The following is a 26,453-nucleotide window of genomic DNA, read 5'->3' on the forward strand; positions in this document are numbered from 1 at the left end:
GTACAAAAGCTTTGAGAAAGGGATGAAGTAAGGTCATGTCCAAACAGGGAAGGCATTCTTCTCTCTGTTTGCCATTGGTGCAGAGAATAGGGTGCAAGGTTTAATATTTAGTAACCAGTCTTAAAAGACACAGAGGTATAACAAATACACCACAAAAAGAGCTGAAACAGAGACAACATTCTTAGACTTACAGTTTGTACTTCCTTCAGGTTAATTCTTATCTTTGGTCTAAAGAAAGCTTTGTTTTTTCTTCTAGATTCAAATACTCCTCTTTTGAAGATCATCACTGCCATCTGCCTCAAAAAGGAGAATTACATATGAAGTAACAATGCGTTTCTCTACTAATATTATGAAGCACTTAATCAGCTGTAAAGTGCAGTAAATTTCTTTTATTCCATGAAATTTTTATACCTTTATTGTGGCCTCTCTATAATATATTCTGGATTCTTCCTGTGATTGTGAGGAACTCATCAACTCCAGCTGCCTTAACTCATCAATTTTAGCTAAAGCACGTCGAGCAAATGCCTATATGCAATTAAAAATAAATTTAATTCATAATAAGAGTATAGTGATTAAAAATGTATCAACACAATATGTTTTATGCTCTCAGACATTTGATTTAATTGGTGAATTAAACTCCAAGCTGATGCTGACTCTCTAGAATACAGCAGCTATCCAATCTTTCACTTCATGTAAGCACCACTAAATTTTATAGATTTAAAGTTAATAAACTGTCAGATATGCTAACTTTATAAATTAAGAAATTTTAAAAGGGAAGCCAAATTCTAGGTTAAACAGTAGCTCCATATAGATTATCAAATCTCTGGCATTGCACACGTATGCATACACACACACACACACACACACACACACACACACCCCTCCTCAGAGCTCTTCTTGAATCCTAACTTTCCTACCAAAACATACTGTATTATCTATTCAACTGTTCACATTGTCCAATAAATTGTGAGGTCCTTACAGCATCTTATTCATTTTTATATCTCCAGAACCCACCCTATAGGAAGTATTTATTAATATTTGAGGAAAGGAAGGAAAGGGGAAGACTTATTTAATCAGATCACCATTATTATCATTCTCTAGAGATAATAAAAAAGAGTTCAATTCATGTAATTTATTTTACCAGTTCTTTAAAATATTTCATTTATAATTTACAATGTCATGAAGATGCTTCTAAACCACAACATCATACATGAAGGATTAAATTTTTTAATAAGGAAGAATTCCATTGGAATCAACTGTTCAATACTATGTAAATGTTCCATTCTCTGATAATTTTAATAGCTATAGAAATATGCCACCACTAATCCACTATACTTAACTACTCATATGTTGTGAGTAATTTCTAGACTGTACCCTGGGCTAGAAAATGTATCCCACAAGGGTTGTATGAAGCTCTTCCCCTGCCTATGGGCCACAGCCATGCAACCAGAATTAATTTGGGCAGTAAAAACTAAATGTAAAGAAGCCATTAACGGGCCAGATGATTTATTTATGGTTGTGAATAGAATACAAACAGGTATTTGTATAGCTGAGAAGGCTCAGTCCACAATTACTTCCAGCCAAGTGATTCAGCTCACACTGCACTCATAAGCCTTCCGCACTAGTGCCAGGGTGTGCTGGCCCAAAAGAAGCGGTGCCTATTTTAATTCTCACCAGGGCCCCATCCACTGACAAGCCAAAAACCATGAACTATAGAGATGTGCCTTTTTTCAATTACACATAGGTACTGTATCAAATAGAACCCCTGACCAATTAAGTTATATTTCAAGTATTCGGTCAAAAATACATACAGGAAAAGAGGAAAAACAAGAAATGGACTATATTAAATGAATGGTGGCTGGAAGCAGAGGAAAGCGAAACAAATGGAGAGTAGGTGCCATGAAACACAAAACTAAACAGGAAACGGAAGTGACTTGCATGGTAAGAATACAATGAGGAAGGAAAGATTATCAGAAATCATATTCAGAAAAGCAGCAAAAAAGGTGGAAGTAAACAGAGAATAATGGAGAGGGCAGAAAGTAGAATGGAGAAGCCAGGCAAATTTCTGCAAATAAAGCCTAGGACTTTTGTCTCTGCTTCATTGCAATTCTTTGGGTTATATTTGTTTGTTTGTGATTTTCTTGCTGGGCATCTAAAGAAAATGCTGCATAAGCTGTATTTTAAAATACTGGGGTCCTCAGACTTAAAAGGTAGCATACCTCTCCATGGATACCAGCTTGGCAGTCATAGTAGCACTGGCAGACAGCAGTGTAAAGGGTAGCTCTCCATGTCAAGTACCTGACAGACAGGAGTGGGACCGAGGACTCCATACATATACTGGCCCACAGGAGATATTCTAAGGCCTGAGAAAGAAAGGGAACAATTGAATGCATTTTCATTTAAGCTACATTTAAAAGTTTCAGTTGACAGAACCAAATATGGAACTATTGTAAGTAATCACAGATTCAAAGGGCTGAAAATCGATCCAATTTCATCCCCATCACCACCATCTGATGTCCCACACCTTCCCTACCCAAGAGTTTCCACCTCTAGTATTAAGGAACATGCCAGGTGGCATCAGAAGACAATTCTAAACATGAAATGAAATTCCTTAATCTGAAATGTAAACAAACCATCTTGATACACCTCCAGTGCACTAGCCCGATTTATGCTTTCTAGAACAGCACAAAACCACTCAAAACTCACTTTTAAATTATAGCCTTCCAAGAATCTGAAAACACTTATGCTGCCTGCCCTCTCCCCCAGCTCTCTCTCCAGGATAAAGACCCCTGAGCACTTCTCTACCTCCCAGGACTACACGTCCCTTTCTCATCATGGTTAGTCTTCTGTGGCTGTGATTCAGGTCCCTTTAGAGTAATGATGAGACTACAGTAATGACCCTTGGCCTTGGACACCATACTTCTACTAAGTCAGTCTAGAGTTGCTTTATGCTTTATTGAAGTTTTTGTTGTTGCTACTGTCATTGTCATTGTTTGCCAACCTTGCTATACCATGAACTGATATGAAATTAACAGTCATCAAAATGAGTTTTCTCATATCTGCTGCACAAAAATCCTATTGTGGATTTTTGCATTTGGATTATTGTTGTTTGAGTAGTATGAAATTACGCCAGGTATAAATTCCGCCCACCTTCAAATTCACAAGTCTTTCAAAAAGCCTTCAGTATTCTGGGTATCAGAAATTTCACACTTCAAAATAAAAATAGCTTAAATCACAAGTCGTTCACATTATATTTGGGTTTGGCCTCAGACTTAGCATACAAGACCCTAAGTAACAAATTTTAGTGCTAGAAGGGACATTAAAAGCAACCTAATGTGACTTTGTTCAAATGTTCTGCCATCATCTGATCTCGATGGGACCCTAACTCATAAAGTTTTTCATGCAGCAATACAGCCTCCTGTTTTACCTGGGAGTGCGCTATTTCAGCTTTCAGACTCTCTTTTTTCATGTTCAGTAAATCTAGTTGCTGCTGAAGTGTCTCTAATTCCTGCAACTACTTCTCATTTGTGGTTTTCATTTCTATGTACTTGACTTGTTTTTCAAGAGGCATATTTTTGATAATGCCATCTGCTGCTTGTTTCTCCTGTTCAATTTCTTCTTCTACACTTCCAATTTGTTTCTCCTTCACTTGCCTTTCTTAAGTAAATATCATATCCATACTTTGTGTTTCTAGATCATTTTGAACTTTAAACATGTTGTAATTATTCATTACTTCTTCTATTTCAGTATTGGTATTAAGTTTATCTACCTTGTTGTAGTCTGCTAGTTGTCCTTGAAACCCTTTGATTTCAACAGCTAAAGTTTCAGCTCTCCTTTTGTATAATATACTGAATTCTCTTGTTTTTACATTTCTATTTATTTCTTAAGTTTATTAATTTCTGTTGTAAGTTCACTTATACTACTTTGAAGAAACCCAGGATAGTAAGAGTTGTCTAAAATTTGCCTCTGGGGACCAGTCTCGAGGTGGCCTCTTCTGTATGTCCCCAGTTATAGGACTTCTGTTCTGTTCAGCTATACTTCAGGCAACTCCTAATGATGGTTGTTCTGTAATTTCACTGTAATTTTGATGTGGTCGTGAGAGTAAGCACCCACAGTGTTTACCTACTCCACTATCTTCTCCAGACCCTGTAGCATTTTTTCTTGTCTATCTTTCTGATAAGATAGAACAATTCCCATTAATAAAAAAAAAAGATGGGATTTAAGCAGAACTGTTCTCTTCACAGGAAGAGCAGGTGCTGTATGCACAATCAGCTCAGCCACAGGATGGCACTGCAGCATCATTTATATCAGCTAATAGCCTTTGAGAGAGACAATTCTGAGAAGAATTTCAAAGTTTATGTAATGGAATGTGGAATAATTTGACAATCATTGTTCAAGCCACAAACTTTACAACTTATTTTAGCTTTATAATAAATGAAACAGAAATCAACATTTTCTTAGAAAGAATAGATCCTACAGTATTTTTCAATGTTTGCTGAGTACTATATTACAGTTTGAAATGCCTTGGAAGAAACTACAGAATATACCGTAAATGAAAGCAAAGCTGTCATGTGTCTTTAGCAAAAGAAATTTCAGAAATCAACCTTCTTTCCATTCCCTAAGCTTATGCTGCTGACTTCCCTCAGCGAGAAAGGAAGCATTTATCTGGGGAAGAGCCCCAGCCAGTCTTGGTCTTCAGGATGTCTTCAAGAATAGAGTCATGTCAAAAAATACTAACCCCTCCCAACACAGCTCCTCCATTTGACTAGATAAGCCAAAACAGGATGGGTCATGACAGGATTAAATTTAGTCAACAGACGCATTATTCTAATTGTGTTGAGAAGCAGTACAGTGTGGCACTGGCTCTGGCCTCAGTTACACTTGAAACTAAATGTGTGACATTGAGCAAATTAACCTTTCTGAGCCTTAGCTTCCTCATCTATAAGATGAAGGTAATAATAGCACCTTTCTCAAAGTGGTAGTGTGAAGATTAAATGAGATAATACATGAAAGTGCTTAGAAGCCTACCTAATAAAAATAGGCATTCATTAAACAAATGACGATGAGACTATAATGAGTGTTATTATGTATGTAAAGCCCTTCACACAATACCTAACACACAGTAGGGATTCAATAACAATAAGAAATGGTAGGCGTAAATGCCTGGATCTTATAGGAATAAGGGTTTTTATTGCTCTGGGGTGACACCATGAGAAGTCTGAGGATCTTTTATCTACTTCTCTTCGGTCTCATGCAAGGTTCCTCAGACCCAGAAGGACACAGATGTAGTTGGACCCCCAAATAATCAACCCACCAGCTGAAGAATTAGAAATTTCTGGGTAAAATTATTAATTTCCTTGAATTTATTATATCAAACAAAGTGAAAGAATCTCATCCCAGTCTTCAAATGCCAACTGTACAACCACCCACCACCCCAAAATTCTTGCATCCCTCCCTCTCTCATTCCCGCCCCACATGACCAGGACCATAGAACTATTCTCCTTCAGCCCTTATTTTGTCAGAGAGAAATTCAAGTTCTATGAGGGGGAGAGAAGTCTTACATAGAGTATAAATATGAAATTATTTTTAAATGACTATCACATTAAAATTCTCTCCGCATTAACAAGTACAAACACAAAGAGTCAAATTTGGTACACACATCTCTCCCCTCTAAAGGTCTGGGAGACAAATGCTGCAGCAGACCAAACTATAAGGATTCTGTGAAGCAGAATTTGTTGTTACAGCAAGGACAACAGGAGTATGTAAATTCTCTTTAAGAAATCATCTGGAACTGAATGTAGAATCACTGGAATAGTCTGTAGGCCAAATTTACATTATACATGCAACAGTCTCTCCTCATTTAAATTCACACCCGATCTGGCACAGACTTGTTCAAGTCACTGTCAGTAACAGAATTTTTAAATTCAAAGAACAAAACAGAGAGAGAACACATAATTAATGTTATCCATTAAGCATGCAAATATCTTTGCTTCCATTTTTATTTTTTAAGTGTTGTCAACTTTTAAGATGCTTGGCTACGTCTTGCAAAACTAAAGGAGAAAAAGTATTTGTCCTGAGTGTCAGGATATTCAGAATAAGGTTTTGCATGCGATAAAGAATAAAATAGTAATGTTTCAGACACCAGCAGCAGCTTGAGTATGGTCTCAACGGGAGTATATTCTCCCTTCTTGGCCCACATTCCGAAGACTGGACAATGGATACAGGAGATGAATACGTCTCCTAGAGACAAGAGTGCCACCAACGAAGCAGGGAAGTCAAGAGCAGTGTCAGCCATTTCCTCACACTAAAACTGACCAGTGAACACTGGTCAGTGGGAATCTTATTATAAAATAAAGTCCCCTTACCCTCATGTGTGACTGGGACAGAGTTTAGATGTTCATTCACCCAACTAGCAGGTGGGCCATAAGTCAAGTCCAACCTCCTCAAGCAAAATGAAGTACAGGCTCTGATATAAGCAGGGTATGATATAAGCAGGGTAACCACGGTTTATCCCTCAAACCAGGACACTCTGAAGAGTGGAAGCAGGCACTACTAATGATTACTCCAGAACAGTAGGTATAAACCAGGACTGTCTTGGCCAAGTACTACACCTAGAGATATAGTTACCAGATCGATGTTCAGTATCAAGTTGACAAATTATGACTAACCTGGGAGACCAAGGGACAGTAGAAAAGCCCATCAATTTTAAGAATGCTTTCTTTACATTAACACTTTATTGTCTGCATTTTTACACACAATCATGTTAAAGTAAACCTAAAAATAGTAAACCTATAATATATATATATTCACTAAATTTTGTTATATAACTCCCTAAATTTGCTTTGTTTAGCATCCAAAGTTAACGAAACTCTTAAGAAAAATAGGAAATACAGAGGCAGATGTTTTGTTAGTAAATTTCATACCTTGGAAGACTGACCTATAATCATCAGTTTTCTGCAAATGGTGTAAATGTAAATGGTACCTAGATGGAGAAAAAGATCATTAACATGTTTCACAGTCAAATGATCAAAATTTTATATTCCAATATCTGTGGTTTAAGTCTGTAGTTCTCAAAACAAGTAATCTCATGAAAAAGTCTGATAATGGTCAGAAAGTTATCAATATAATTTGTGTTATAACTTATAGACAAATTAAAAGAACTAATATGACCATTTTTTAAATATGTTGACACAAGAATCTTTTATCCAAAAACAGTTTAAGTTTTGAAATATATTGAACAAATGAATATTTTTGTAGCATAATTTATGTATCCTGTGGTTTTAGTAATTCAAATAAAATGTTATTAATTCCCATGGTTTCCTTATGGTTTAAAAACTAAAGATTGATCTCCAAATAAGATTACAATACATCTTTAATCGGCACAATACTCAACAAGGAAGCTCATGATAATTTAAAAATCGTAATGCATAATGGGTTTCATTATATTCATTCACAGTCTCATATAATATTTATTCTATTATTAAGGTCTGTCCTATGAGCACTCTAATGAAAAACAGATTTCCCAATTCCTATTTAATATCATTCAAGTATGATTTTTTTTTAATCAGGCCATTAATTAAACAAGGATAGAAGGCTGGTAGCAGGGTTATAGAGAGGGGTGGGGAACATCACCAATATACAAAGGACATTATCACACTATAAACATATGCAAAAGATTGTAACATGCTTTTTAAATGCATGTAATTATAATGCAAGTAGTCTAAATATTTTCTTTAAAAAATCTCATCTAAAATTCACAACCATCAAAATTCAACAATTATAAATCCTATGTTCACATTAAAATTTCAAAATCTTCTGAGAAAACAGCATCTGATCCAAAACACCCATCACTTGATTAAAACACACCTGTAAGCATAGTAAATATTAATTACATAAATTAGTAACAAAAATATATTGAATAAAATCTTAAACACTTACAGCACCACAAACTACATAGAGATTGCAACAGGTCCTTAACACTCAAGAACTCAGCATTCTTAGTGTGACTGCTCCCATGACATAGTTATTTATTTCATGTAAGATCCACCAGGGAAGAAGCCACTTGACTAGTAATAGCTCAAGCCCAGCATTCTTATCTCAACTTGATCTTGTTGACCTCTATTTTTAATCTTTAAAAAAAGTCATCAAGTAAAGATATGCACAGGAAATGCATGCCTCCTCAAAAAACATGTGATTCAGGTGTACACCAGGAGCCTGCATAAACGTCAGTAACAGGAACTGGAGAATTTCAGAAGACCTCAGGAGACAGTCTTCAAGAATGAGTAGGGCACTCTGTATTTCAAAATGTGTCTTTAACCTTTCCAACCCTAGTATATTCTGACTATAACTGAAGCCCCCTCTTTGATGGTTCAGGATCTTGGTATGGCTCCTAAATTCCCTCTGCAGAAGCCTGATGGAGAGAGTAATTGGGATAGAATGGAACATAGACTGAATCTTTTCAACCTCGAGATATCCCTGGAAGTTTGTTTTGTTTGGTTTTTCAACTAAATCCGTAATACGAGTTTATTGCTTGTCGTGTGACTCTTTTTCATCGAAGATGGCCACTACCAAATCATCTATTTAAGGATTTAAATGTGAGAGTTCAGGTTAATCAAGAAGTAAGGTTTTATCAAATATTCATATATCCAATTAGATTTTATGAAGGAACCAAGAGTGGTTACATGTCTTAGGAAACCAAAGGAGTGTATATACAACAGTCAATTAAAAGTAAAGAGAGTGTTAACTTCTAATTGAAAGGGTTATATGTATTTTGATAAATTGAATGTAAGGCAATTTATCTTTGATTACTTAAATTTGAAAGTTTGAGAACTACTAGAACTTTGCATTGCTAACCCCCCAGCTGGAATGTCCTTCTCCAAATACTCAGATGTTTCACTCAGGTCTTTGCTCACATGTCATTTCAATGTGGCCTTCCCTGACTATTCTATTTTATATTGCACATCCAGACCCAGCCCAAGCCCAGCTGTCCCTATCCCCTCCTCGGCTTTACTTCTCTCCAAAGCACTCAGCACAATCTGCCACAACCATTTAGTTTTGATTTGTTTATCACCTCCCTGTAGCTGAATGCAACCATGAGAACAGGATTTTGGTCTACTGTCCAATCCTATGTCTTTAGCACCTAGAACAATGCCTGGCAATCAGTTTTGGATGAATTAATTAAAATAGGTATAGGAATTAGTGAAACTAAGTATGTATATTTCCCACAACTCAGCAATCCAACTCCTAGGCATAGATCCCAGAAAACTCCCACACAGGTCTATAAAAGGACATGTGCAAGAATACTGATTGCAGAATTATTCGTGCAGCTAGAGAGGTAGGGCAAACCAGGTGCCTATCCTTAAGGGTGTATGGATATCTGGAATACAATTCAGCAGGCAGAGTTAATGAACTTGATTTACACACAGGAACCTTGCTAGATTCTAGAACTGTAGTATTGAGTGGAAAAATATTTAGGAAACAAAATAAAATCTAAAGCATGATATCACCTGAATAATAATAATAACAACAAAAATAAGAATAAGAATAAGAATAATAAAGAATACATCAAGAATAGGATATAGAAGATACAGGAATCATTTAATCTTTTTTTTTAATATTGGGATTTTTTGTATGTTGATCTTAAAAGGACTGCAGACAGGGTGTCATGCTGCATCATTTCCACCACTCAAGCAAAGCCGAGCAGCAAGGCCCAATACATGGCCTATCATTGCTTCTGTAGCACAGGACCTCTGCTCCTTCCTGCTCAGTCCCTACCAAGATGTGTGAGCAACCCACGTGGAGAGATGGCAGTGGCTACTCTGGGAATCAGATCCTCTTAAGGATGATCAGGCGCAAAAGCTTGACAATCACTGCACTAAAACATTTCTTCCAAAGTCAGCATCATCTATAGCAGTAAATATAAGGTCTAATTTCAATCAAAATGTCAAAAAATTATTTGGGGAGTATGAGGAAGGAAAAGGTTAGGAAATATATTTCAATTACCACAGATGAGGTAAAATCCAATATATTTTCTTCCAAGTTATTTTGTCCTGCTCTTATGCACAAAGAACACACTGTCACTATTTTTGTTTTAAGAATATCCAGAGAATATAGCAGATGACTTATTACAACTTCTAATTGTAACTTTAAAAAGAACTTGAACTGAATCTAAAGTGTAGCTCTTTAAAGACAAAAATGCTACATTTAGATAAATAATATTTCATGACACATATATAATGTATATATGTATATAATGTATCTATGTATATAAATATAATATACACCCACATATACACATACATTCTCAGAGCTCCTTACACAAAACCGAGTAGGAGGAGAAGGCTGATATGTAGAAAGCCACAGTCACCGGCCTAAGTATTTGAGAAGAGGACCAATAAATGCATGATGCTTAGAACCAATATAACCTGCAATGGTTCCCTGATTCTTCCCCACTTATATTTACCTAATAACTGTAGCCCATGCTTTTTATGCACCTGAAAGTAATTGTCCTCACAGCCTCTAACTCTTTCTAGAGCAGCAAACCCAGCTTACTAGGACAAATTAAAATGTAATAAAAATGTAAAAAAAATACATATATCCTTTTGTGAAGTAAATACATTTTAAATCACAAGGTAATCAACTTAACATCAAACTTGGCATTTAAATAATTTTCTGAATGACACAATGGAAGATAAAATACATGGGTATATACCATTGAAGATAATCCAGCACAGGTGCTCCTGTGGCAGAGCCACCTGCATGATGAGTCTTAAGGAGGACAAGATATGTAGACATTGGTTCACAGATTCTTTATTCTGCAGGTTCATATCACTGTCACAGACCAGCTCGTAGGTGCAAATATATTTGCCATTTAAAGCATGAAACTGAAATACATGAGAAAATATAAATAAATATAAATAAGTTTATGAAACTTGGGAGAGTTTTCTTAAAATGTAAAAAAACTAAAATGGAAATAATTTTGCTTAATTAATTTAATAGATTAGTACAGTGTAATGGACTAAATGTTTCAGTCTCCCCCAAAATTCTTATTTTGAAACCTATCCCTAAAGCGATGGTATCAAAAAGTGGGGTCTTTGGGAAGTAGTTAGGTCATGAGGATGGAGCCCTCATGAATGGGATTAGTGTCCTCATAAAAAGGGTCCCCAGAGAGTTCCCTCGTGCCTTCTGCCAACTGAAGACACAGTAAGAAGAAAGACATCTATGAACCAGGACGTGGGCTCTCAGCAGACACTGAATATTCCAGCACCTTGAACAGAGACATCTGCCTCCAGAAAGTGAGAAATAAATGTTTGTTGTTTAAGCCATCAGTCTATAAAGTTTTGTTATAATAACCCTAACAGATTAAGACATATACAAAGCAATGTGGTAAAATAGGTTTCTTTGAAGTGTCCATTTAGTTAAGATTATCTTTCTTTAATGGAAAAAATTTAAAAGCAAAAAAAAAAAAGTACAAAATCCTATGTTGAAAAATATAGAATTGAATTGATTTTTTGAAATTCGCCCCACAGAATTTTAATTAATCCAGATGTAATTATTACCACTTACACAATTCATTCAGCAAAGGTCTATCAAGTTCCTCTATTTGCCACACTCTGCTAAGCAATTCAGAGTTGAAGAAGACGCAGCCCCTGCTCTTGGCAGAGGAAAAAGAATTCCAGACACAAGCAATGCTAGGAATGCTTAAAGTAGTTGCTATGGTCACTGAATTGAAAGTCTTTTGTAAGGATGGATAAGAAGGTTTAGGATAAAGAGATTAGGTTATAGAGGTAGTACATGGGCAGAACATGAGGAGCATTCCATGTCCTTTCAAGGAATATGGACTTGAGCTAAAGGGCAAAGTCAAAGGGGAAGAGGAGTAAAATGATTTGATTTACAATTCAGAAATTAATTCTGAGAAAAGTGTGGAAGATGAAGAGCAGAGGATCAGGGACAAAGCTACATGCAGGGAGGCTAGGAGAGATCAAAAGCCTCTGAGGTCGTCCAGACATACCACAGGCCCTGCAATGGGGCCCTGGAACCAGGGATGAAGAGAAAGGAAAGATTTAAGTCTTGTCCGAGTCAAAGGGATTTAGTGACCATTAGATATAAAAGATAAGGGAGAGGAAGAGGTCTTCTTCTTGCAATGATTTCTTGCTTGGGTGACCTGCTAGAGCCAATTATGGAGAAAACATGATGAATTCAGCTTTGGATATGTCTAGGTGAGATGTTTATGATATAACAAGATAGATATGGAGTTCAGAAGAGAGATTTTGGCTAGAGTACTGATGAGTACTGGTAAAGCTATGGCAGTGGACACTCAATACAAATGGGCCTTATCTACCACATACACATCCTGCTCAGATACACATACACTATTTCTAGCCACCATGTAGTTGGTATCACAGAGGATATTAACTGAATGTATCTACATGTTGGAACAATCATTATCTTCAAAGTGTTCTCTCTTTTAGAAGCAGATAATTATAGTTAATGTTTTTTGAGTGTCAGGCCCTATTCTAAATCTTTAATTATCTCAGCAGCCCTAAAACAACACTATGAGGTAGGTCTTATTATTGCTTCTGTTTTACAGATGAGGAAACTGAGGAACAGAGAAATGACATAACTTCACCAACGTCCTATTGTCAGGAAGTGGCACAGCAGCTCTCTGAACCCAGGCAGGTTTGTTCTAGAGACCAAAATCTTACCAACTCTACCATAATGCCTCCCCATAGTACATACAAAGAGGATCATTAAATAACATGATTATCTTTGCATGAACTTTGCTGTTAATATTTTGACAGTAAATTCTTCATTATATTGCTTCATCTATAATCTTTATGCATTTAATTCCAAAATCTATTTCTCTAACAAAACTTTTTAAGACCTCTAGTTCTGTGTTGTTGAGTTCCTACTGGACTAAAATTTCATTCTATTTATTCTCTTACTTACTCATTTTATACATATTTGTTGAGAATCACAGTGTACTAGTGTCATGCCAGAACCTCAAACTTAGCATGTAAAATAACAAATTCTTCGTATCTTTTTGCACCCATCACAACAGTCGTGTTGGCATACTCTTAATGTCACCTTCATTGCTTTACCTCCTGCCTCAAGTCTTTTTCCTTTTATACCATGTACCGCTTCTAGATTAATAATTCTGACTACATCACTTCATTTATTCATCCATTCAATAAAGTTTTATTGAGGGTCTATTACATGCCAGGCATTGTTCTAGGCATTAGAGATTAGAGATTAGAGCAGCCCCTGTCCTCATGAAGCTCACATTCTAGAAAGAGAGACAGGAAATAAAAAAATAAACAAACAAATAAAAGTGCAGCTGGTGACAATAGTGATACAAAGAAAAATAAAGCAGGGAGTGCAGACCTGAAGGAAGTGAGAGATGAGCCATGCAAATATCTAAGATATAAGCTTTCCACACAGTGGGGCTCATCACTGCACTGGTGCTAAGCCAGGGAGGCCAGGTGGAAGCACGATAATGAAATAGCACGAGAGAGAGATGGAGGCCTGGACCAGGGTGAAATAGGAGGGACCTTTAAAGTCTAAACTCCTAAGCTTTCATTCAGTAGTCTTCCCAATGGGGTGCCAACTTATACTGCCTTGTATTGTCATTCATGTACCTATGATATAGTCAAATTGAACTGCTTAATGTGCTCCACTAACATGCCTTGAGATTTTCTGCTTATTAAACTACATGTTTCCAAGGTCTTGAATCATCATCAAGTCTGGAATAAAATAGCTTTAAAGTCAGATTGATTAGGCTTCAAACACCAACTCTGCCCACTGTTTTGAGTGGGCTGGGTTTCTTAGTCCCTAGTAAGCCTCAGTTTCTTCATCTGTAAAAGATCATAATAGTACCCACCTTTTAAGACTATAATGAGGTTACAAGATGACAATTCATGTATTGCATATACAAGAGTCTAGCACATGGTAACCACTCGACCAGTAAATCAACGGTTGCAACTAATATAATAATACTGGTATACTACAAATAAAGCATAAAATTTTTATAAGAAGACCTGTGTTTGATCTTCAGAGCCACTAATTATATTGTGTGATTAGTTTTCTTTTTCTCTTTTGTAAAAGAGGGATAATAATAGTATCTAACTCATAAAGTTATTGTGAAGATCAAATATACACTTTGTAAACGAAAAGCACTCCGCATATATCAGTTATAATAATAACTGCTGGATGAATGAGTGATTATAGTGTTACAATCTCCAAAGCATCTTTACAAAGTTTTATAAGTGCACTTTCTTATCCAGCATTGAAAACATTTACTAAGCAACTTATAGTATACTATAAATTCTATGCTAAGCAAAGACATTTAGAAGCTATCAACGAAAGGATACATTGCATAGTTAATCATAAATTGTAGCTATTTTAGCTACTGCTTTCATCTCACTGTATTTGCAGCAGTTTTGTCTCCAAAGCCTTTTGGAAAAAAGACCATTTTGAATTGATGCACATCTGCTTGATTCTCATCAAAGTTGATACTGAACTGCTGAAGGTATCTTCCATAGCACTGCAATAGGGCCATTTTATATTCCTAAAATAAAAAGAGCACTTGATGAAAGTCTCAAAATATCATTTTGCTTATTAAAATTTTAATAACCATTAAATCATATCGATATTAAATAATTATGAAAGTATATCATTATTAAAATTAGGTAATATTTATATTATTCTTAATAGTATCAATCTTAATTATTACTATTACTACTACCATTACATTATTGCTATCATTATCACTACCATTTCCAAACATATATTGTGTGACAGATACTGTGCTATGCAATCCATATGCACTATTTCATTTAATTCTCCTCACAACAAGCCTATTGTGAGATAAGACCATCATGACTCAAAGATGAGAATATTCACTAGAGTGTCGTGTGTGCTAATAATACCTGTACGTACTCAAAATCCAAAAAATTTAGCATTACCATATGACAGTAACCTGCCCACTCAGTCAGAGAGGTAGATGAGCTATGAAACTAGCTGTGCTTCTCTGATACCTCCTAAGCTCCAAAAAGAAATGAAATAAAGAGATGGGGAAGGGAGAGAGGAGGAAAAAGAGGGAAGGAGGAAGAAAAGGAGGGAAGAAGGAAATAGGAAGAAAGGAGGAAGAGAGAGGACAGAGAAAGAATTAAGAGAGAGGGGAGGGCAAGAAGAGGAGAAAAAGGTAGAAAGAGAAAGGGAGAAAGAAAGGAGAGTGAGAGAATGGAAAGGAAGGAGACAGGGAGAGGAGAAGGGTAGAAGGGGGGGAGGAAAGAGGAGTGGAAAGGGAAAGGAGGAGGAGGGGAGGAGAGGAGAGAAAAATGCAGATGATGAGCTGACTCAATCTTTCTTCCATCTGTCAACAGTCTCTGAAACTGCGTCAGGACAAACCAAAAAAAAAATGTCTGAACTATTGTTAGTTATGAATCTGTTAGTTTTAATTCATGCCTATATTTCCATTACAAAGTCAGATGCTTCATTTCTATAGCCCAGAAGGCACAATTGACCTGGAGAGTTTCAGGGCGGTGGATGTGAGTAGGACTCTGAAATTATGTCTGTTGCAACCCTTACTCACTTCCTCCCCTGTAACTGTGTCTCCAGGAAAAGCAACTGCCCTGGGTATGAACTGCCTTTCAGGTTATCTAGCCCCTTGGGAAGCGTCCACAGTCAAATGCTGTTTCTATTTCTGTTGACTTGTTTGTTACTTACTGTTCACTAATTCTGATTCTTTTCTGTTCTAACTTGATTCATATAATGAATTCAAACCTAGCTTCAAAACAAGAGTATTTCAACAAAATGATCTTTACTGTCACTAAAATAAAAATAGATTCTAAAACCAAACTAACAAGTCAAGTTCATTTTCAGGATCATAAATACCTTTATCAGCCTACTTTCCCATCAGTGAAAAGTAGTTAAAATGTTTTCTTTGTTCCTTTAAGTAAAATATCCTATCTGAGCCTTTTTATCTGAAATATTCTGAATCCTTAGCCACTACCCATCACCCACTTGTTTTATCAACTTCTAACATGTTCCTTCTTCCTCCCTCCACCAATATCCACTCCACCCACCTGGATACTCCTCAAACAACCCCAAACTGTGCTGTGTATCACCAGCTTTTTATATTGAGGAGAAGCATAAAAATGGAGAGGGGGCACGCTCCTAATTCTTGTCAGAGCTGTCATTTAACTTCATAAGAATACAGCTTACAAGTTGGATCTCATCTTTTTTTTTCCTACAGTTTTTCCAAACTCTGTATTTTCAAGTTTCTAAGCACTCTAGTCCAATTACAGGGAGCTAAGGTGATCCCCAATTTTGGCAGCAGAAAATAATCTTAGTTCTTCATTATCAAAGTTCCTGCATATTTTATCCTCTATTTGGTAAATACTCCTCACCCCAAACCAAAAGGATTCAAGTCTAGAAAATAGAAATGGAAACTAATGCCGAGAAACGGAAGACTGAGAAGACACTGAATACAGCCCATGTCTTTCCTAAAACCACTTTGGATAAAATAACTCTTAGTCCAAGGATCCTAGGTATGCCAAACACATATGTTTAACTTGGAATAATTTGGGCCTATGCCAGAGCTTAAGGGAAAAACTTCCATTATCATTTACTGAAAACTCAGCATGATGTGGTCTTACCAAACCAAGTCCACAGTAATCCAAGACCTGAGTATTGACATAGGATCTAGAAATTGGGACAGACTCAGTTTGGAACACAAAACTGAGCAGGAAACAAGGCATGTTCAGAATGACTGCTACAACTAGATTCAGCAAAACATTAAGATTAAAGGCATTAAAACAGGGCACTAGGAAACAGGCAACAGCAGCAAGGCCAGAAGCCATGAGAGTTGTTTACTGGGTAAGCCAACCATGTGAAAAACAACAGGAAGTGGTGTCTGGGCTCCTTTGTAAAAGGTAGGAACATGATGACTCAGCATTTCCTGTTGGGCGCCTACCACACCCTTTGTAACTAGGGGCTGGGCTCTGGCCCATGCCCAGTCAGTTGTCTTTCTGTTCAGGAATCTCTCACCTCTAGAGAATCTCAACTACAAAATTAAAAAATACTTTTTTGGTTTCTGGGCCTCATTAAAAGTTTATGTATTCATTTATATTTTTCTAAGAAAAATAATCAAATCGTGTAAAATAGGAATGGTATCAAATCAAATAATAATAACAAACCAAACAATAATAATAATTAGCCAAATGAGTTTCATTTAGGCTCTTTTTACTCCACAGGCACTTACTTTCATTTCACAAAGGCTATCTCCAACCTTCAGAAGCTTTTCATTGTAATAGGCAGCTGGCAGCCGGGGGGCATATTTGGTCCAGATATTAAACAAAGAGGTAGCACTGTAAAATCATAAAATAAAATAATATCTTCAAAGTCAGCAAGAAACTTCATTAGCAAAGAATCTTTAAAAACTTATCTGTGCTGTCTTTCCAATGTGTCTTATTGTTAATGTCTAATTATTAATAAACATAATTGTAGTTAAAATTATTACTTGTGTCAAGCACTACTCGAAGCTCTTTGTATGCATTTTTAAAAATAAGAATTTTTTTAGAGCAGTCTTAGGTTCACAGAAAAATTGAGCAGAAGGTGTAGGGATTCCCCATCCACTTCCTGCCCCCACACATGCACAGCCTCCCCCATCATCGACATCCACAACCAGAGTGGTACATTTGTTACAACTGATGAACTTACATTGACATGTCATTATCACCCAGTGTCCATGGTTTACATTAGGGTTCACTCTTGGTATTGCACATTCTATGAGTTTAGACAAATGTATAATGACATGTATCCATCATTACAGTACCATACAGAGTAGTTTTACTCTCCTAAAAATCCTCTATGCTTTGCACATTCATCCCTCTCCCACCCAACTCCGCCACCAACACAAAGCATCCACTTATCTTTTTACCCACTCCATAATTTTGCCTTTTTCAAAATGTCATATGATTGGAACCTTACAGTACATTGCCTTTTCAGACTGGCTTTTTTTCACTTAGGAATATGCGTTTAAGATCCCTGATGGTTTTCATGGCTTGATAGCTCATTTCCTTTCAGCACTGAATAATATTCCATTGTCTGGATATACCACAGTTTATTTACCCATTTACTTACTGAAGGACATCTCGTTTTCTTCCAAGTTTTGTCCATTTGAATAAAGCTGCTATAAACATCTATGTACAGATTTATGTATAGAATAAGTCTCAACTCCTTTGGGTAAATATCAAGGAGAACAATTTACCGAAGAGTACGTTTAGTTTCGTAAGAAACCAACAAACTGTCTTCCAAAATGACTATTTTGCATTCCCTCCAGCAATGAATGAGACTTCCTGTTGCTCCATATCCTCACCAGCATTTTTTTTTTTTTAGTTAGTTTCCAGATTTCAGCCTTTCTAATAAATGTGTAATGGTATATGACTTGTTTTAATCTGTATCTTCCTGATGACATATGGTGTGGAGCAACTTTTCATATGCCATTTGTATATCTCATTTGGTGAGGTGTCTGTTAAGGTCTTAGCCCTCTCCTCAGAGGACAGGCTATATGAAAACAGAGTGGGCCTCTGCAGGCCAGAAAGAGAGCTCTCACCAGAAACTGATCCTGCCGACCTTGATTTGGGACCGCTAGCCTTCAGAACTGTGAGAAAATAAATTTCTGTTGTTTAAGCCATCCAGTCTATGGTACATTATGGCAGCTCAAACTGACTAAGACAGACAGGAATCGAAACTTAAGGACTGAAGATGGCTCTAGTACCTAGGATGTCCATGTTGGGATGTTAACCTCGACAGAAATATGTCAATTAATTCATTCAGGTATTGAGTGACAAGGGAAGTGAGGGGACAAGGTATTCCTGCTTTCATGAACTGAGTAATAAAATTTAGGGGTAGAAAAATATCTATATATACCAAGTACTAAATAACAATGCCAAATAAATAGTGTGGCGAATATACTCCATAGAAATTTAAAAAGGGGGAAGTTTTTTGGTTGCTTATTTTACCTTTTTGTTTCATTTGCTGCTTCATGAAATGCCACAGTATTGAAATAAAGATAAATGAATCCAAAAAATTCACCAAGTCTTGCTAGAATTCTTGAATTATGTAAATGAAAGAGTTAATTCTTCCAAACCTTACGTATGAGATAATGATGACTGGGTTTGTTACTCATAAACGAAAAATACCAGCTTTGTTAAATCAATCAAGGTTATATAATAAGAGAATTTTTTTTTTTTTTTAAGTAACCATAAGTTCAAGTTAAGACTGCTCATTGGGAATGACTTACGTAATGATTAAACAAGGAAAATATAATATATAAGATGCAATGTACATCATTTAAGAAAAGAAAGTTAATGTAGTAAAATTGCTGATTGAGTATAGCTACTGAGGGATATTTAGAATTTTCTAAAATAGAAAATCATAACTATATAAACAGAATATCTCAATCGTACGTGCTTATAACAAAAGCATACCTTTCAAAAATTTATCACACTCTAAATTTAATGACATTGCTGATATAATCAAATCTATATTTAAAATAAAATGAATTTTTGTGCTTATGGAAGTTCTTATAGTTATAAAACAAATTTTGTTTTTAAAAAATAACCATCTGGCAAATATGTGATAAAAGTGAATCCTATCTCCAGTATTCCTAACTGGTCTCCACATTGCCAGTCTTGCTCCATTTGGACAAGATCACCAAAATAATATTTTAAAACAAAAATCACATAAGGTTAATACCTTGCCAAAAACGACCCAATGGCTTTTCACTGCATTTGGAACAAACACAAACTCTATAAATGTCCTCTGATACCTTCCAAAGTTCTATCTATTCCTCTAATCTCAACTCATACCATTGCATCCACACTAAGTTATGCTAAACAGGCTTTTGTCCATTCCTCCAAAGTCCCTGAATCTTTCCTGCCAAGATCTTCCCACATGCTTGCTCCCTCTGTTTATCCTCTCCCCTTGCCTGGTCAACTGCCAGGTAGCCTTCTAACCTCAGCTGAACATTGCCGCTCTCGCCGCTGTGCTCTCTGTAAGCCTCTGCTTAAGTGCCATCTACTCTGACCACCTCACTGAAAACTGCAACCTCCTATCTCCCACTCCATAACCTTTCCTCTCTTTATTTTTCTCCCTATTATTTAGCACTGTCTAGGTCACCATAAAATGTACTTATTTGTTTGTCTATTTCCTCCCCAAGAATATAAGCGCCAAGAGAGCAGGGGTTTTTGTCTGGTTCACTACTATGTCCCCAGCACCCAGTACCATGCCTGGCACATGTGAATACTCAGTAACTTCTTCCTTTGTAGCACTTGTAGTTTCTGTGTTGAAAGTCTATCTCCTTCTCTAGACTATAAGCTCCACGAGCAGATTCCCATATCTATTTTGTTCACCACTATATAACCCATGACTAGGGCAGTGCCTGGCACATAGTAGGCATTCAATAAAAATTGTTGCATAAATATATGCCTAAACTATATAAGAGAATAGATTGCTAAGGTCCATGTCAATCCTTATCATTTGTGATTCTCTAATAGTCTGTTTAAAGATGAGACAAATACTGTACTCACCAACTGACCCAGATCTATTTCTCCATATATAACATTAACAATTATTGAGAATGCTTGCATTTGAGAATTGTTTCAATAACTCTTGAATTTTTCAATATAAAATATTCACTGAATGTTTACTATGTCCCAATCCCCAGGCTAGATTCTAGAGATAGAGTAATGAAACAGAGACGCATCATTAAAAGTCACAAGGACTTTTTTTCTAATGGGGGAGACAGACAACACACAAGAAAACAAATAAAAGAATAAACTGATTGGCGAACCTGCATTAGACATGAAAGGCAACTCCAAAGAGGTATTAACAACTGAGCTAAGACCTGCAAGAAGAGAAGGAATCAAATATTTGAAAAGCTGAGGAAAGAGTATTTCAGACAAAGGAGGCAGCAAATATAAAGTCCCTGGGATGAGAAACAGTAGGATCTTTTTCCCTGGAAAGTCTTGAGAGAGAAGTGAGGGATGATCTGAGATGGGAGAAGCAGGTGAGGCCAGATTCTCATACTCTGGAGGACACTGGAAGGAGTCTTAATTGTATCTGAAAAGCAATGGAAAGCAATAGAGTCTTCAGATATGGGAGTGAGTGATTTATTTATAAAGGTCACTCTTAACTGCTATGTGAAGGATAGATTTGAAATCAAGTGGCTGCAGGGAAAATATGAGATGGTGGTGGTTTGAACCAGAATGCTGGTAGTGTAGGTAGGCAGATAAACTGCTATCAAAGACACAAACACAGCAACATTTTAAATATAAATACATATAGCTTAGGTATGTAATGTGCTCTCCTTTGTCAATTCCTGGTTTTCACCTTACTTGGCCCATCGGCAGAATTTGCTCCACTTGTTCAGTCATTCTTTCCTCCTTGAAACAGCTTCTCCACCTGGCATCTAGTACACCACACACTTATGGTTTTCTCCTACCTCCTTGGCCCCTCCTTCTTACCTCTGCCAGTTCCTTCTTATCTCCACCAGTTTCTTCTTATCTCCACCACTAGTCAATGTTAGAATGTCTCACGGTTCAGTCCTTGGACTCTCCTCTTCTCCATCTACACTGACTCCCTTAACTAGCCTATCCAGTATCACGATTTAAATATCTATATGCTGACAAGTCTCAAATGTATACTTTCTCTGATTTCCAGATTCAAATGTCCAACTTCCTACATAACAGATCTGACTGAATGTTGAATTACATGGCAATGATCTCCCTCATTCCTGAAAGAAACCTGTTCTTCCCACACTCAGAATTCCACACTTGCCAGACACCTTCACTCCGTATGGCCAACATTTTTTACAGATATTCTCATCACTTACTACCATATCTCTTTCTCATCTTTTTTAAAACCATTTTTCTGACTTTCCCTGACCATCCTCCTCGTCATCCCATTTTAAATTGCAATACCCACCCCGTATCCTCCATCCCTACTACTTGCTCTAATTTTCTCCCTAACACTTATTTCCTTGTGAAATAATTTCCTTATATATTTGTTAAGTAGCCGTAGTCACAAAAATATGTGTTCCATGAGTATACAGATTTGTATATTCTTTAACTTTGTTTTCCTAGTTCCTAGAATGGTACCTGACCTACAGTAGGTGCTCTTTACATAGTTAAATGCATGAATAAATAAAAAAATATGTTAAGATTATTTCTTCATGTTAAATGCATAAATAAAAAATATAAGTTAAAACTATTCGCTGTTCTGGTATTCTCTGCCACTGATCTAGATTTATAACTATTCAGTTTGCAATGCATTTTAACAGGGAAATAAAGATGGTTAACAAACAAACAAAAACTTCAAAACAGGTAGTTTACAGTTTGAGATAGTAACATGGTGATAGAATCCCCCAAAAGGCAAACAAATGTGCAAACTTAGTCACAAAATCAAGAAAAAGTCACAAAACCAAGAAAAACATAAAAAAAGAATTAAAGGCACATGTTCACAGAGCGACATACTCATGGCTTCAAGAACTTTCTCAAGAACATAAACTACCTCAAAGTTATTACTTTCTCTCCATACACAAAACTGTACCCACAACACACAAAGCTGTGCAAACCCGTGAGTGAGTTAAAAAGTTTTTGGCATGGAGTAGCAATTAAGAGACGCTCAGAAATAGAATGAAGGGTGAGTTATGAAACATTTGTGTTGATTTTTATTTGGACCAGAGCAGGAAGCCAAGATACAATAACATTTACAAGGAATTAAGGATTGTAATAGCGACACATGTCCACTTCCGAAACTTCGTTTACATCCCCAGGGCCCTTGGGCCAGGTCCTGCATGGGTAACGCCGACCCGCTCTGGGACCCCTGCCCGCATTCTCATGGGCGTCTCCTCCTCTGGCCCCGACAGTGGCTTGGAGTTCTCCCGCCAGCCCCCGCCCCAGCGCCCTGCCACCGCTTACCATCGCCGGTGAAATTCATGATTCTGTTTCTCTGTGGTGGCTAAAGCCTTCTTTCTCTTCATAAAGCCTAGCAACTCCTGTATCTCCTTCTCAAAGGAGGCCAGAAGCGGATTTTTTGCGTCCAGCGGCCCATAAAACACGGCGAGGGGCAACGAGTCCTCGCGGCACGTGGAGCGAGGCAGGCTCGCCTTCGACTCCAGGGGTGACTTGGAGATTGCGGTTAAGGTCGGGGGCGGGGTCGGTGGCAGTCCTGGAGACAACACCGATGTGACAGACATGTTGGACGGAGAGGCCGAGCTAGAAGCTTGCGCCGCCATATCGACGAGACTCAGCCGACCTGGAGTGTACATACACGCGGTTGCCCGGCGACGGTCTCGTGGCAACAAGGCAGCCAACCCGCTGGCGGGGAAACACAGCGGCCCCTGGAGGGCAAAGGGGGAAAGAACCGAGTCCAGAAAGATGATGCTCCTTGGGTTTTTTTGTCCTCTTCTTACTGGCACCACTGTATGAGACGAAATGAGAGAGAAGGTTCTGGATAGAGAGCCGGCGAACTTCCAGTCAAATTCAAATTATACCCTTTTTTCACTTCCGCCACTTAATAATGATGATGACGATCATTAATATGTGCCAGGCATTTGTTCTAAGCATTTGAAACATAATCTCATTTAATCATCGTAACAGCTTCACAACTTAGGATATTATTAGTATCTCTGTTGATTTAAGAAATCAAAGCTTACAAGGATTTAGTCATTTGACCAAGGTAAACCATAAGGTCAGGGACCAGGCCTCAGCCTTCTGACTTCAAAGCCTGTGCTAAAAATGAATAGGCTGTATTGACCATCCCCAAAACACTACGCTTATAAATCAAATTGAAATTAGAAAAATATTTGACAAGCAATTTAAAAGTTAAGTACATGCCACTGATCCATTCTCCTCCCTCTGTTTGCACCTTGAGGTCTCTGTGGGAATTGCCTAATAATTGTGATTATATTGATTCATTTGTATGTCAAATATATCTTAATTATCACTATATTTTAAAATTAATGAGCATTTTACTCAGCCTTAACTATTGGACATTAATGTGTACTAGTGGCTTAAAGTGTTAACTCTCAAAATATTTCCACATTTTAAACAGGGATTTTAGGAGACGTTGCTTTTGATGGGAAATCTGCAGGCCTCAAGGGCAATAATTGGGGGCAAGAGGACTTTTTTCCTTGCATGTTATGAGCAACAGTAAAATTCATTTGTTTGTTTGTTTATAGTATGTTTCCAACCAATAGGAAACCTGCTTTCTTTATATATTATGCAGTGCCAAAAATTGTCTAAGAGAAGGACCAGAAATATTTGATGGTTTAGAAAAATAGGTCTCTAACACTGAGAAGTTACTGGTTTTGTTGCATAAAGACAGTGACCCTAACACCCTGTGAATCTAATTTCCCACTTAAGATTGAAAACCTTATTGGACCACAGCCTGATTTCTTTCAGTCCTGACCTAATTTCTTGCAGGCTCTGTGGGGCTGTGCTAATTTGTGAGGCTGGCCTAGTATGTCATGTGTACCAGACTTTAGTATTCTTTGAAAGAAAATGATGCTGATTTTGCTCTTTAAGGCAGGTAATTATGGCCCAAGAACCTTCCAGGCAAGTAGTGAGGTGCTCTGACACCTCACTGTAAGAGTTCAATTCTCCAATCAGAATGTAGAAATCATCCTTTGATCAAGATTTTATCTTGTTTCTAAATGAGCAATAAAAAATATTAAGATTTTAAAGAATGTAGGCCTAAGAAAAATTCATCTTTGGACATTTACAAAAAGTATTAAAAGATCTATTTTTAAAAAAATCAGCTTGGCAAATCTTTCTCTTATCACCTTCTCCTGATTCTCATATAACAGACTTGTCCACTTCAGATCAAAAGCTGGTATAATTTGCCACTGAATACTATCTGTTATACTAATGAAAGTGGAACTACCGGATAAAATTAAAGTGTTCAGAGAGGAGGAAAGAAAATAAAAATAAAATACATAAAGTAGAGTTTTTCTCCCTGATTTGGCTGCTTTCACAAACAACCTTATTCATAATGCAGACACTTATATTTCAAAGTTACTGGTAAAAGAAAATGTGACTAATTAACTTCAAATACATGAATTATGAAACACTGCATCTTAGTCATTTTCTCCTTGCACCTAATAAAGTTAATAATGCTTGATTTTCAGTACTTTTTGGAGCTTGTCTGAATATTTAAATGGGTACTATACTCTGAATCATCTTCATGGTAAGATGGAAGTTTCCATTTTGTTCAGTTTAAATTATATTTGAAGGATTTTTTTTTAACATTTAAGAAGCGTTATTGTTCTTATAATGAGATGCATCTATTAGAATATCTTTTCTAATTCCTTGTCACTTTGCTTTATTCTTTTCACTGTAGTAAAAGAATAGAGCTCCAAAACTATTGTGTCTGACAGGGCTAAGTAATGTAAATAGCTTCCTTATAAATAATGTAAATTGCTGTTTCCTTATAATTAGTGTTTTTGCATACTGCAGGGATCCTTTTTGTCCATTCAGAGTCTAAAGTTACTGTTAGAGAAAGAATAAATAAGGTTAGTACTCTTTCTATTCCTAATTTAGTTGTTAATCATTTAGACTATCCCAAATATGTACATCTACATGGTATTTTTTTTTTAAGCACAATGTTCTCCCCCTTCTCACCTCACCATCTAATTTAGACTTTATTTTTTAACTTCATTTTTTTCATTCAGTAAAATGTAACCATTTCTTTAGTGTGACATACAATGCATAGATGAAGCCGCACATTCCCTACAAGAAGTAGATGACACACAACTAACCATGATAAAAAGGCATGTCATGAAGTATGTTGTGATAGTTTCAGAAAATGCTATCCGCATCTCAAGATGAAGCTTGAAACCAGAAAGAGAACAGAGGATTGTCGAGGAAGTGATGGTTTAGCTCTGAACAGTAACTGCCACTCTTTAAAGGAAAGACCCTTGCAACAGGGATTTGCCTATTTACTGTGATAACCTAGCACCCAAGCCTGGCGACTGGCACAGAGTATGACTCAAATCTCTCCTGAAATGAATGACTGAAAAGAAATAAGATGAAGCATTTCTAAGGATATCCCTGATAGAAAAACCTGAATATGGTGCAGGCATAAAAATAAACAGCAAGTTACATAAATAATCTGTCTATTGTGGTAAACCAGAAACTGCAGTAGACCCAGGGTCAGAAAATAAAACAGAAAGAGAAGCATGATCAGATATAATGGATAGTCAGAAGATATGCTAAGAGATTGGTGCTTAATTCTGTATTCGGTGGGGCCTTTGTTTGAAAAACAGTATAATATAGAGGTTAAAATCTAAATTCTAGGGCCAGAAAGCATGGTTTGAATCCCCAGTTTTTCCAAGTTACTTAACCTCACTGTGCCTTGGTTTCTCCATCTGTAAAATAAAGGTGAAT

At 36.8% G+C, this 26,453-nt stretch overlaps 1 protein-coding gene and 1 pseudogene across 1 annotated transcript in view; both read right to left on the reverse strand.

The window, feature by feature from the left end:
• CFAP54 (cilia and flagella associated protein 54) overlaps positions 1–23,312 on the reverse strand; it is a 234,117-nt gene extending 210,805 nt beyond the window's left edge. Inside the window, exons 1-8 of the mRNA XM_015591439.2 lie at positions 22,986–23,312; positions 17,264–17,369; positions 14,423–14,566; positions 10,712–10,883; positions 6,924–6,982; positions 2,220–2,363; positions 412–525; positions 192–293 (exon numbers count right to left, since the gene is read on the reverse strand). Of these exons, the coding sequence (XP_015446925.1) occupies positions 192–293; positions 412–525; positions 2,220–2,363; positions 6,924–6,982; positions 10,712–10,883; positions 14,423–14,566; positions 17,264–17,369; positions 22,986–23,302 (1,158 nt within the window). The 5' untranslated portion in view covers positions 23,303–23,312. The remainder of the gene's footprint in view (positions 1–191; positions 294–411; positions 526–2,219; positions 2,364–6,923; positions 6,983–10,711; positions 10,884–14,422; positions 14,567–17,263; positions 17,370–22,985) is intronic.
• LOC102884084 lies at positions 3,320–4,155 on the reverse strand (annotated as a pseudogene).
• Positions 23,313–26,453: the final 3,141 nt, after the last annotated feature.

The sequence above is a fragment of the Pteropus alecto genome, unplaced genomic scaffold (genome assembly GCF_000325575.1).
Source record: "Pteropus alecto unplaced genomic scaffold, ASM32557v1 scaffold94, whole genome shotgun sequence".
NCBI lineage: Eukaryota > Metazoa > Chordata > Mammalia > Chiroptera > Pteropodidae > Pteropus > Pteropus alecto.